The sequence below is a fragment of the Megalobrama amblycephala genome, linkage group LG16 (assembly GCF_018812025.1).
Source record: "Megalobrama amblycephala isolate DHTTF-2021 linkage group LG16, ASM1881202v1, whole genome shotgun sequence".
Classification (NCBI taxonomy): Eukaryota; Metazoa; Chordata; class Actinopteri; order Cypriniformes; family Xenocyprididae; genus Megalobrama; species Megalobrama amblycephala.
The window spans coordinates 25,538,422-25,552,536 of record NC_063059.1 but is presented as its reverse complement, the minus strand read 5'-3'; the positions used below and the strand labels follow the sequence as shown (position 1 = coordinate 25,552,536).

Below are 14,115 nucleotides of genomic sequence, written 5' to 3'. Positions count from 1 at the left end.
TAAGGAGAATAATACTGGAATGTTTTCCTCAAAAACCTTCATTTCTTTTCGACTGACGAAAGAAAGACATGAACATCTTGGATGACATGGGGGTGAGTAAATTTATCAGGAAAAGTGTATTTAAAAGTGGACTAATCCTTTAACTTTAATCACAAAATAAACAAACAACAAACGAAAGTAAAGTGGCAGCCCCTTACGGACAGCTGCCGCATAAAATGAAATAAAGCCCTAACATAAAGTCCAGGCCTGGTATCTTCTCTTCAGTGTCATTCTCATACGTTGTTTGCGTACACACGCATTCTACATCACACGCATGCATCGTGCTGCTCACATGATCAGCTTTGGCCAATACTGAGCCGGCATTCGGACACGGAAGCCTTCACTGGGCTTATTGTGTCAACTGTGTAAGGATAATGACAGTGAAGAGAAGAGATTGTTGAATAAAGTCCTTATTTGTTTTGTTTTTGCACACAAAAAGTTTTCTTGTCGCTTCATAAAATTTAGGTTGAACCACTGCAGTCATGTTTACTGTTTTAACAGTGTCTTTAGTACCTTTCTGGACCTTGAAAGTGTTGATTATATTGCCATCTATGGACGAGTCAGATACCTCTCGGATTCCATAAAAAATATCTTAATTTTTGTTCTGAAGATATACGAAGGTCTTACGGGTGTGGAAAGACATGAGGATGAGTAATTAATGACAGAATTTTCATTTTGGGGTGAATTAACCCTTTAACACTCACACCACCAGCCTCTCTCCGTTCCCACTGCTCTCGGCCGGCCCTGCTTGCCACAGACACCTAAAAAGTTTTCTACACTGGACGGGTCAAAGCAAACATTCCAAATACATTTGTGCTGTTGTCGGAAGTAGCACGACCATGTTGAGTAATGTGCATCAAAAAAGAAAAAGAAAAGAAAAAGTCTTTTATTGACATATGACTGATAAATTCGGTAAGTATTTGTACTGTAAAACATTTTTATTTTTAAATTTAAGTGGTTTTGTGCATAAACAATATGCATCACTTATATTTCCTTTTTTTTAATATCTACTTTTATCTTTAATTTTTTCTCCATCCAAAATACTAATGCTGCCTCCTTGCTATGCTGACAAATATTTAAATTGTGATATGTCCACCCAGAGCTTTGCGGTCATATTGTTTGTTGCTAACTTGTTATATATAAATGTTTGATGCACCTTTAGGCCATTGGGATTAACATAATAGTAATTTTGCTGGTTAAACAGTTTGATGTGACTGTGACTCTGGGCTGTTTTTAGATGGTGTTAGATGAGTGTCATGTATGGAAGGGTAATTCAGCATCCAGACATTACAAATATAAAAAGCACATGATTTGTATGCCGTTGTGGGCAATGTTTTAGCACACACGCCATCTGCATAATTGTTTATTGTAAAAAGATAATCTATAATTAGATTTAGTTTCTAATTTAAAACAGCTGCAAAAATTGCACAGTTGATTCAGAGCAGCTTATCAAAATTAAATCCCTGGGTCAATAAATCACTATCCCATTATATTCTAAGTGTTTTGGGTCTTTTTTTTATCAGCTATATTTAGAGCCAGGTCACTTGAGGACGAAAAATACAAATAATAAAAAGCTGCTGATCCCCTGATATTTGTGTGTTGATCGAATGTCTATGTGACAAAGTTGTAGTGTGTCCAGCAATTAAAGTCTGCATAAAACAGAAATTGCAATAGTATTTTCTTCCCCATTATTAAACATCTTTCTGATGTTCACATTCATGTTTTCTGCAACACATTTGCTCTTTTTAATATAAATTCATGAGATGACAAAGATGTGAGAGCAAGAGGGAGTGGATTAATTACAGGACTTGGGATTGTACAAGTTGTTTTTTTAACAGAGTCAGATGAATAAATATGCTTATATAAATAAATATAAACATTAATCCAGTATGAGCAAAATGATTCACCTCATGTCATGTAAAAACAAAACAATGCACTGATACTTAATGCATGGACACCATCTGAAATCCCAGAAAGGTGCCCCGCTTTGAACCTGCTTTTCAGATACAAAGTGGACATGTAGCAAAGGTGCGCACCTTTTGGGTGGCGTCCTATGACATGCTCTGGGTGGACTCTTTGTCTGCTTCAAGACATTTCCCCAGTACCAGTCCTTCGGCTGTTACTCGGCTGTCATCTGTTAAGAAAGAACTTAACAACGAGTCCAGCAGCGAAGGAGCACAAGCATAGCTACCAGAGCCAGGCCACGGCGCAGCACTAACACTCTCAATGGCAGCTGCACCTTCAATGTAGCGATTACCACATCAGTCTGGTCATCCACTAGCCCATCCATTTCTGTAGCATTATTCACATCACAATCCTCAGTATGTCCGCCGTCTTCTTGTGCACCTGTCAAGAAAATGACTCTTATTATCATGCGTCATTAAATATGATCAGACTCTGAATTATTAGTGTCAAAACAAACACATTACCATCATCCGTCCTTCTCGGCATCACGCCAGCCCTGATCTGTGCCTGAGAAGTTCATATTTAGATCAAGCTTCACTCAAAAGCACTGTACATGGACTAAAGCAACTTTTAATGAAAGGAAATCCTAAATTCCTCACCTCTTCAGAGCATTTTTCCCAGTTCAGTTTGAAAAGAACGATGATAAAGAACATTGCCTGAAGGAAGACTGAAATTACCAGGCCAGTCCACAGCCCTAAGGAGATTAAAGGAATGGTTTACATAGAATGCAAAAACAGTGAAACAGAAAAAAACATAATTACATACATTACTATATTATATATGTGTGTGTGTGTGTGTGTGTATATATATATATTCCTCTCTATAGAACTGTATAGAATGATTTACATAAAAAGCAAGAGAGTGAAAATAACTTAAAAATAAATACATTAAATATAATAATTATACATTTTAAATACAATTTATTATTATTTATGTATTATATGTAATATTAATAAACTATGTCTGTGTGTAGTGTGTGGTGTGTGTATATATATACAGTACACTCCAAAAGTTTGGAACCACTAAGATTTTTAATGTTTTTAAAAGAAGTTTCGTCTGCTCACCAAGGCTACATTTATTTAATTAAAAATACAGTAAAAAACAGTAATATTGTGAAATATTATTACAATTTAAAATAACTGTTTTCTATTTGAATATATTTCACAAAGTAATTTATTCCTGTGATGGCAAAGCTGAATTTTCAGCATCATTACTCCAGTCTTCAGTGTCACATGATCCTTCAGAAATCATTCTAATATGCTGATCTGCTGCTCAAGAAACATTTAATGTGTACAATTGTACAAAATATTTGTGTACAATATTTTTTTTCAGGATTATTTGATGAATAGAAAGTTCAAAAGAACAGTGTTTATCTGAAATCTAATCTTTTGTAACATTATAAATGTCTTTACTGCCACTTTTGATTGATTTAATGCATCCTTGCTGAATAAAAGTATTCATTTCTTTAATTTCTTTTCAAAAAAATAAAAATAAAAATTCTTACTGACCCCAAACTTTTGAACGGTAGTGTATAATGCTACAGAAGCTTTGTATTTCAGATAAATGCTGTTCTTTTGAACTTTCTATTCATCAAGGAATCCTGAAAAAAAAAGTACACAACTGTTTTCAACATTGAAAATAATCATAAATGTTTACTGAGCAGCAAATCGGCATATTAGAATGATTTCTGAAGGATCATGTGACACTGAAGACTGGAGTAATGATGCTGAAAATTCAGCTTTGCATCACAGGAATAAATTACTTTGTCAAATATATTTAAATAGTACACAGTTATTTTAAATTGTAATAATATTTCACAATATTACTGTTTTTTACTGTATTTTTAATTAAATAAATGTAGCCTTGGTGAGCAGACGAAACTTCTTTTAAAAACATTAAAAATCTTAGTGGTTCCAAACTTTTGGACTGTACTGTGTGTATATATATATATATATATATATATATATATATATATATATATATATATATATATATATATATATATATATATACATATGATAATAGGAAAATAGAAAATTAATTACATTACATCATACACTTCTCACCAAAAATTCCCATTTTAGCAGCAAACATCAAGGATATTCCAATTGGACAGCCAACACCATAGTATCCCACAAGGTTGCAGATTGCCCCAATTTTCTGTTTTCCCAGACCTTTCACTATACTGCCACCTGCTGCCTGATTGGATTAAAGAAAGAAACAATAATTAACATAATTTCCCCAGATGACCCATTCCATTGCAGTCTCAGATTTATTTATGTGTGAAGGACAACATCCAATCTAATTAAGGTTTCACCTCAACTCTCATGATCATTGTGTTGTTGTCAGTTTTGTTATTAACACTAATGAGAGCTGTGAGTGCTCTAACACAACTCGGCTAATGACTTACCGCTGTGGAATCAAGAAGATGGAAAGGAGCATATAAAACCATTACCGTGGCAACCCTCGCTCTGATGTCTCTGTGAGAGGAAGGGAAGAAATCTAGCGGCCCAATACTAGTCTTATTTTTGTCAAAATGCTGTTTTAAAGTAAAATTTTTAGCTATTTTATGACTATAAGGCTATTCATTTTAACAAAAATATATACAATTATTAAAAAAAAAGTTAAAACTTTAATTATTAAAGGTGCAATGTGTAAATTTTAGTGGCCCTCGCACCCCTCCCTTTCGGAGAAGCTACGGTGGCCGTCTGGCCAACACACAAGACAAATATTTTGTCGTATGATAAAGCAGCAAGTAGCCTGTGTGAAGCAATGAGGTTTCTTTGCTTCTTCTTCTGCTGCACGATTATGAAAACTTCTGTCTATCCCTCCTCCTCCCCAGTGCCACCTGTAGCGATCTGCTATGGGGGTTTCATTACTTTCTTGCAGCAGCCTATCCTTTTTGTTTATTTTGACTAAGCTGAACAAATACTTGCATATGCACAGCAGCAGCGTAGCAGATCCCGTCCACCAAAATCAAGCTTATGTATATTCCATGCCCCATGCCAATAAATGCTGGTTGAAATAATCCACTCCGAGAGTTGTCATGACTGAAATGTTATTAAAGGAAGAACACTCACTTGTCATTTGTGAAAATATAAGCAATTACATCCTTAGAGGAACCAATGACAGTTGCCAAAACCACTGCAACAGAAACTGTAAATAAAATGGAATGAAATATAAAATCATCATTTGCACATTTCTCATAAGAATAATAGGATGGTATGAAAATAATTTACAGTAGCTACACAGCCTTATTTGCAAAGAACATACAATAGAGAGGGCCATTTGTTCTTTCTTAGTATTACCTGCACAAATCATAGAGAGTCTAGCAGAAAGCTTGGCTTGAACAACATTGCCAGCTCCCATGGCATTCCCCACTCTCACATTTCCAGCCACACTGAAACCTATAGGGAACTGAACACAGGCCACTCACTTGTAGTGTTCATACACGCTTAAAATAAAATGCTTTCACACTAATGAAAATATACCATGTAAGCAATATTTGCCAGTCCATACAAAACTGACTGAGCTCCAAGCTCCACGTCACTTATCAGACCTGCCATAAAAAAATATATATATATATATATCAAAGGTCAGAAACAAGGTTCTTTGCCATTTACAACTGGATTGAAAACCCCTTTTAAATTTCAAGTCAATTCCTGAATTTGAATTGAGAGGGAGGCAGAATTGTAATACAATTTAAAATTCAACAAATTAAAATGAAATTAAATTTCAGGAAATTAATTTAACTGCTGTAAGAGTAGTGTTTAAAGGATTAGTTCAATTTAAAATGAAAATTACCCCAAGATTTACTCAACTACGTCGCATCAGTTACACTTTCTTTGTAAGTAGAATACAGAAGGCAGTCTGGCAAAAGCTAGATATTTTATTTTATAACTTGTTAAATATGGATTTCCCTTTCGAAAGGGAACTTCTACTCTGCGCTGACTGCGCTAGGGGAACGTCCTCCGTGACCCGTGCTCGAAATGCCAAAAATCACCACACTCCAATCCTATTGGCCGGCGACAGCCTATCATGTCAAACGGCGCGAACCGTGACGTATAAAGGGAGCGCCTGGGGAAACAGCCGGCATCCTCTTGTCTTTTCGCGACTGCTTTTGCTCGTGCCTTTTCACTCTGCCAAAGTTAGTATGTCTGCTAAATCGTTCAGGAAGTGTGCTGATCCTTGTCCCAGGTTTCTGACACCGGAGGACACACACAACTTGTGCGTTTTCTGTCTGGGCGAGGAGCACGCACGGACAGTACTCGAGGGTGCTGCCTGTGCTAACTGTGAGCGTTTTCCTATGAGAACGCTCCGTTCTCGTTTGGCCCTCTTCTCGAGGGGAGAGGTGTCAGCACCGCTGCCTGGTGGTTCCGGCCCCGCTCGTGCTGAGGCTCAGCGGCGATTGAAATCATGGGGCTCGCAGGTGGAGCTCGCTGAGGAATTTGAGAGCGGTGTCAATCTTTCTCAAGCTGAAGCGGCTGACGAGGACGCGCTTCTGCCGGATGACGATGATGTTGTATCCTTAACATCCTCAGACCCAGGAGCGAGTGCTCTCTTGGCTCAAGGCCCCGGGGAGCAGGAGATGGCCGAGGTGGAAGAAGCGGGCGAGCCCGCAGCTCCCGCTAGGCCTCCCTGCGCGGTGTTTTCTGAGTTGCTGGAGGTTATGGAACGCGCCTCGAGCAGACTGCAGCTGCCCTGGAAGCGCGTGAGGAGGGAACCCGCTCGCAGCAGGTTAGACGATAGTTTTCTCTCTACTCATAACCCGGCAACTCCAGCTAGCCTTCCATTCCTTCCCGATCTTCATGCTGAGATCGAGAAGGCATGGAAGAACCCGTACTCGGCCCGAATCCATCAGCATCAGTATCAGCGAGCTGACTTCGCTGATGTTGAGGGATTGGGCCAGCATGGGTACGTGTCGATGCCTCCTGTGGAAGAGACGTTTGCGAACTATCTCGCTACAGGGAGTGCACCGACACTGAAAGCTCTGGCACTGCCATCCAAAGCATTGAAGGTGACGTCACGTTTGAATGGCAGGGCTTACGCCGCTGCAGGTCAGGCTGGTGCGGCGTTGCACACTATGTCAGTGCTTCTGACGTATCAGGCTGATCTGCTTACTGATTTTGATCAGGGTCAAGGTCTTTCCGCTGAGGCAGTCGCGGAGTTGGTACGCTCCCGGTAGCGTTTTGTGACATCTATATGCTGCAGGCTTTACAGTCGGGCTGATGTAGTGGGCCTATGATGAATATTTTTCTGACGGCCCGCCGTCTGGCTTGATAGTGAAAGTGCTTTTGGGCTTTGGAACTTTGGATTTTCCCCTCCGTGTGACGTATCGGGGAGGAATCTGCGTTCTACGAGCCGCAGGAGGTAAGCCAGGTCCATTTTTCATTCTTTATGTAGACCTTGCTTTGCCTGTATAGCTTCCCGTGCATATAGTTGTCATCTGTTCATGTTTTATGGGGTTATTTGGGCAAATAACTGTATGTTAGGCTGACTGTGACAGGCAGGCCCTTTATGGCCGCTTTGTTGTTTTAGCGTTGATGTAGTTTCTCGGCTGATACTGTGTATAGCTAGAACTAGCTTTCGCTATTGTCAGTTATGTGTTGGCCAGTTTTTCGGCCGCCTAATGCTGTCGCTCGCGCTGCTTTCTCCGTGTGTTTAGGAATTTGTAGCCCGAGTGTAGCGCGGTCTACATACAGTCCTTAGCTAGCGGCTAGGCTAGAACTAGGTTAGGTGTATGTTTGTTTACATCCCCCTGTCATGACTATTCCCCTGTGGTTGTATAGTTCCTAGTTCTGGCCTCCTTCTGAGGAAGTTGCTGGCCGTATTTTTGCCCATATTTCCCCTTCATATGTTTATGCAGGCGTGTTATGTGAGCATGTTTGTGCTGCCACAGGTTACACCTGTTCTCTATGATAGCAGGCTTTCCGGCCTCTATTTATGAATACGGTGTTGTTGTTGTGCTCCCCGGTTCGGGTTTGTGTTCCACTGAGTGCATCACCTGTTGGATCGCACACTCAGTATGAGTGTTGGGAGTTTTGTTTACCCGACTTCTCACGGTCGTTTGCACCACAGCATCTGGGATTCGTTGCTGTTTTATTGTTGGCTATTTGTTTTTAGCCTCTCTGTATGCAGCTTGTTTGGATACAGCGCTGTTGGTTTACGATGCTCGTTACGCTTACGCTGTTTAGCATGTTTAACATTGCCTGCTGGAATGTGTATGCCTAGACTCAGGTTGTGTAGCTAGTTCCCTTAAATTTGTCATTTTAGGTTATACTGGCCCTTCCTGGTAGCTAGGGCCCTGTCATGACCACGGGCTAGTGCCACATGGTTCTTTAAATAGCAGGCCTCTCCAGGCCTCTTTTATAGCTTCCTGTTGGCCCAGCTACGCTGGTCATGTACGGGCATCATTCCATGATGAGTCATACGTCACTCTGTTGTTGCCAGGTGTTTATGGAAGTTGTTGGCCCCCGTTGGGGCCTCCTTTCATGTTTTATCTAGCATGTTGGCACTGCTTGTATGGGTTTCTGTATGTCTCATACCCCTTGGGTGTTGTATTAACGCACTAGCTATCGCCGCGCATTTTGAAGGTTACAGGCCGCTTTCAGGCCTTCCTTTGCTAGCATGTCGGAGTTTAGCTTGGTACTCCTCTCGCTGAGAGTAAAAGATATTTTTACTGAGTATTTTGTGCGTTTATTCCCTTTAGCTCTAGTCGAGCTAAAATAGTTTCTCTGTCTATTTAACAGGTTCTATTTTTGCTCCTAGAACTTTAGTGGCCGCTGGCTGATGTCGCGTGTGACGGGTAGGCCGTAAAGGCCTCCTGTGGAGCATGCTGACCTCTGACAGCAAATAACACTGCCACGAGCTGATGCCACGTGCCTGCTGGGATTATAGGCCCACGGGGCCTTTCCTTAGCGCATGATGGCGTATGTTGTACTCCTCTTGCTTAAAGAGTAGAAGGTACTTCACCGAGTGCACTGCTCATTGGTTTGTGTTGGACGGGCTGTCTTGTGGGCACTTGCAGCTGTTATGTCTTGGTGTTTGCTCCACCTTGATATGCAATAGGGTGTGGCCCTACAGGCCATCCTGGGCTACCGCCTTCTGCATTCAGTTCTAGTTCTCTAGTGAACTCTGGTTATGTTGTAGGCCCTTTTCCCGGCCTCCATGACTATGTGCCCGCTTTACGGTCTGTCTGTTAGGTTGAGCTTTGTACTTCCCTTCGGGGTTAACTGCGTAATTGTGCTTAGCTCCCTAAGCTGGTATGGTTGTAGACTTCTATGAAGTCTCCCGTTAGACCGGCCCCCAGGCTGGTTTGTGCTCCCCTGGGTCAGGGGTCTTCAGCGCACAGCCTCCTCAGCACCTTGTTAACGGCTGAGTAGATCCTTGGATGAGTGGTTGTACTCCCCTCATACGAGGGTCCAGAGATGCCCATCTCTGCGTGTGGGTTTGAGTTGCTTACTGCCCTTTCGCAGTCGCTCTTTCCTGCTCTCCTCTCTGGAGTTTGCGCTTGGAGATTCTGTATATCAGACAAGGTTGGCTAGGCCGGATTTAACTTCGCTGGATCTGGCTAGGCCTCCTTGGTGGCAGCGGGATGAATTTTTCCCCCCGAGTGACTGACCGAGGTTCCTGTGGTTCCTTGGCCACATTCCCTTAAAGGGACCACCCCCTCTCGGGCTGTTGGTTCCAGATGCTCGAGCAGCCTTGGTAGGCTTTTTTCGGAAGGCCTCTTTTAGGCTCAGCTTGGGCTGTTGGCCGTAGGGAATGCTGTCACTGACAGCCTTGGAGTTCTGCCCCCCGGTTTTTCCCTGGAACTGCCGGATGTGTGTCCAGACATTTGGACTGGCATTCTCCTCTAACATGGCGGCGTGGGTATATCGTTCCCCTAGAGCAGTCAGCGCAGAATAGAAGTTCCCTTTCGAAAGGGAACGTCTCAGGTTACGTATGTAACCATGGTTCCCTGAGAACAGGGAACGAGACTCTACGCTTTCATGCCATGCTGCGGGATGCCTGCTACAGTCGCTCAAAGACAAGAAGATGCCGGCTGTTTCCCCAGGCACTCCCGTTATACGTCACGGTTCGCGCCGTTTGACGTGATAGGCTGTCGCCGGCCAATAGGATTGGAGTGTGGTGATTTTTGGCATTTCGAGCACGGGTCACGGAGGACGTTCCCCTAGCGCAGTCAGCGCAGAGTCTTGTTCCCTGTTCTCAAGGAAACCCTGGTTACATACGTAACCTGAGACGATTTCCTTACACAAACGCTTTATGATGGATGGATGCACTCTCTTGAGCTTCAAACTCGTTGGTCCCGTTCACTGCCTTTATAAAGCTTAGAGATGTCAGGATATTTATTAATATAACTCCGATTGTGTTCATCAGAAAGAAGAAAGTCATATACACCTAGGATGGCTTGGGGGTGAGTAAAGCTTTGGGTAATTTTCATTTCAAAGTGAACTAATACTCTAATAATACACTTCAATTTCATGTTATTATACACATAAATATATCAGAAACATTTGATAATACTAATAACAAAAAAAAAAAAAGGAAAATGTTATATTATTTATCTGATATTATCTGACTATCTCAGATATTTATTTATCTGTTTTTATTTTTGTTACATATATTTTGTATTTATATTAACTTATATTTATACAAGAATGCTTATTTTTCCTGAAATTTACCCCAAAGTCTTAAAAAATGAAAAAAAAAAAAAAAAAAAAAAAAACATACTAAAGGCATAATTACTCAAAATTAATGATCTATTTATGTTTTGTCACTAAACTTGTGTCTAAACTAAAAGTGTCGATTTCCAATAAGTGCAAATAGCCCTTCTTTACAAAATTACAAAAGAAACCCATCTGATAACAGGATCAGTGAGGTGGAGAGCAAGGCGAGTGGCGCTAGCTTTTGACACGATAAAGTTAAGAAAATATTCGAAAAGTGGAAATAAAGTGCCTAACATGTATTTAACAGTTGGAATAAAGTGTTTAACGGGTAGGGACAGGGACAAGTAATGTCCCAATAAGGCAGCATCCGATTATGATTTTAATAAATATAGTCATATACAATGAATATGTTGTTATTACTGCATACAGTTTTATAATATACTACAATTCACTTACTGCAAATAGCATCTAACTACTATTTATGCTTAGTGCAAAAATACATTTGCTGCTAATTACACTAAGTGCAAATAGCGGCTGCCTACAGTAAATTCTTCTTTCTGTCATTCCAATTCAACATCCTGTGGTTTGTGGCCTATCCAACTCTTACATCAACTCTAATAATACTTTAAATGTCTAAACATGTTCTAAAAATCATATTTGTTGTATCTGTAAGCATTTGACAAGCATGCACTCAAACCTGACAGCAGCCCTCCAATCTCGTAAGTCCACCACTCCGCACACAACATGAGCATACTTGGAATAGCCAGATGGATGAATGAGTCCCACTCCTGCAAACAGTCCATTGTCCAACCTATACGGCACAAGGAAGTGCTTTAATATATATCCATCAACTTGATTATGGCTGTCGCATACACATAATATTATAACATATAATAACGGATTTTGAACTGACCACCCCAAGTGTCCTTATGAAGACCTTTGCATCGGATGTAGATAAACAATATGATCGCCAAACTGTACTGAGAGATGGTATTAGCAGCTGCTGATCCTCTGCAGATGAAATAGACATGGTCAGTAAGCTATCTTGTCTTTGATTTCCATGTTACTTTCTCTCTTGTAGTTTAAAAGCAGATGTTATGGAAACTCACGGAACACCCATGTCCAGGACAAAGAGGAGGATATAGTTGATTAAAGCATTTAGGACATTTGCCAATATTCCAGTAATGACCAGAGGCCAAATTATTCCCTGAAATGAGAGATTATTATTAAGTTTTACATTCATGCTTTCTCAGAGTATTACTTTTTAATGTTTTTCTCCTACCTGATTCTGCAGATATTTCGCTTCAATAATGAACATAAATGTAGCCTTTGAGACAAAAATAACAAAAACTTTAAATGATGTACCTGGTCATAAAATGTTTGTATTTTAGTCAAAGAGTCTATAAAATAACAACCATTTGACCAAAAGTGGTGCAAAATACCCTGTTTTGGCATTCAGCAGATTTGAGATGTGACAAAATAAAGTGTGTGTGTGTGTTACATTGAAAACATACCGGAAGACCAGGCAAAAATATGTTCACATACTGCTGAGATACTCTGAAACAGAATAAGGTTAATGATAATATATTATGCTGTAGCATGTTTCTTTGATAACTAATTCCAGTAAAGCACACAAAAAATGTTCCATAAAGCTATTACTTGAGGATATTACTAGTATTGCATAACAACAGTCTTGTATAGTGCTCACCTGGCAACCTCTGGGCTTTGCCCCACAACCAGTAATATTGACTCTGTATTGATAAGAAGGGCACAGCATGGCAAACATGCGAGTAGCAGAATTAAAATTGCTTTCTGAGTTATAACACCAACTTGATGCAAGTTACCAGCTCCATAAGCCTGCAAAGACAGAGCGACAGTGTAAGAGACAAACGTTGTTGTATTTGTTTGTGTGTAAATGAACAGAGTAATGCACTGCAGCCTCTACCTGAGAAATAAGTGTGTCACATGCTGCGGTCAAGCCATAGCCAGTACAAATACCCATAACATTGATGACCTGTTGGTGAGAATACAGTGATCTTTATTGCAATTACTCTTTTATTACATCTAAAATATTATATTACATGAATATTATATTATATGAATATTATTACAAATTACATTATGCACATTTTAAGAAGAGATAGATATATAAAACTCACAGCTACGGCAAGAGTCACACCATCAAGCTCTATCTTTCCCAGGTGTCCGCAAAACACAGTGCTTACAAAAATGATTAAATAGTCGAAAAAATAGGACAAAAACTATAAGAAAGCACAGAGACAGTCTAATGGGTAACATTGCTATTAATAAAGGTGATTTGTGTAATTTCTTTGATGCTAGCCAAACTAAATCTCAGAAGAATGATTTATATAAAGCTTTTTTCCCTCAAAAATGATGATAAGACACTGCTTCTTTTGGCTTGCCTTGGAGCAATAATGAGGCATAAATTTGTGCGCCAAATCAGGAATTGGCAATAGGTTCCCTCAGGAATTTGTTATGGGTTTTCAAAAAAGCAGTTTTTCTATTTATTTATTTATTATGTATTTTCTGTTTGGTTGCAGGTAGGCCTAGTAGGACACTAGAGGGCATCTGATTGGACAAAAATAGTTTTTTCTGAGAAGAAAAAGAATGTAAGGTTTACATAACAGCTCTACTTTGCAATTCCGTTTGCTTCCGCTGGGGTCACAAAAATGTCACTTCACCTTTAAAGGTGACAAATTGATGTACTGTACAAAATAAAATACTGGTTGAAATAATAAAAAAATACTGATAAAATGATGATAACGTTAATCAGTTAATCGATTAAACCATTAAGTTGGAGTTAAAAGCGATTTAGAGTTAAAATAAACAGTACTGTACTTACCACAGGCAGAGCTAGAGTGCACAAGTTAAAAATTTCTCTTGTGAAGTCGACAGGTAAAAAACTTCTAAAACATCTCGAGCACCTTTGACAAGGGGATGTATTTTCTGCTTCGTTCATCTTGAAAATAATTGAATGGCTGAGTCACAGAAACCTGAAACACGTGTAGTGAGAACAAGCCGTTAATATGATTGTTCACTTCTTATCTCTGTAGTGCTGGATATAAAGTTCAACCGTAGGCTACTTTTTTTCATTCATGGTCACATTAAATGAGTTACATAATCCACTCCAGCTCACGTGAGAGGGGCGGATCGATCTTGAATTATTAATTCTGCCTTCATGTGCTTGGAAATTCTGTAGTCGCGATTACGAGCTTATCGCATTCAAAATTTGACTTAAGAGGGCGTTCATGCCCAATTTTTTAAATAAGAAACTAGTATTTACGATAATTCCGATAGCACATGAAGGCAGCAAAATACTTCGAAAGTTCGGACACTGTGTGGCAAAGCTGTTTGAGAGGATAACTCCTAAACTAGTGGTTTTATTAATTGTTTATCGTCCAAATGAATGCGTATCGTAAGG

The 14,115-nt window shown here is 39.9% G+C and overlaps 1 protein-coding gene across 1 annotated transcript; it reads right to left on the bottom strand.

Annotated features, from left to right (window-relative positions):
* Positions 1-926: 926 nt before the first annotated feature.
* Positions 927-13,846, bottom strand: slc47a3 (solute carrier family 47 member 3). The gene is made up of 17 exons (XM_048161059.1): positions 13,537-13,846; positions 12,833-12,934; positions 12,619-12,687; positions 12,382-12,530; positions 12,188-12,230; positions 11,956-12,000; positions 11,783-11,880; positions 11,587-11,684; positions 11,371-11,484; positions 5,496-5,563; positions 5,313-5,421; positions 5,085-5,160; positions 4,415-4,484; positions 4,071-4,203; positions 2,604-2,698; positions 2,469-2,511; positions 927-2,385 (listed from the first exon to the last, which is right to left on the bottom strand). Exons 1-17 carry the CDS (start codon positions 13,651-13,653, stop codon positions 2,189-2,191), a joined length of 1,626 nt encoding a protein of 541 aa, XP_048017016.1. The 5' UTR covers positions 13,654-13,846; the 3' UTR covers positions 927-2,188.
* Between the last annotated feature and the right edge of the window lie 269 nt (positions 13,847-14,115).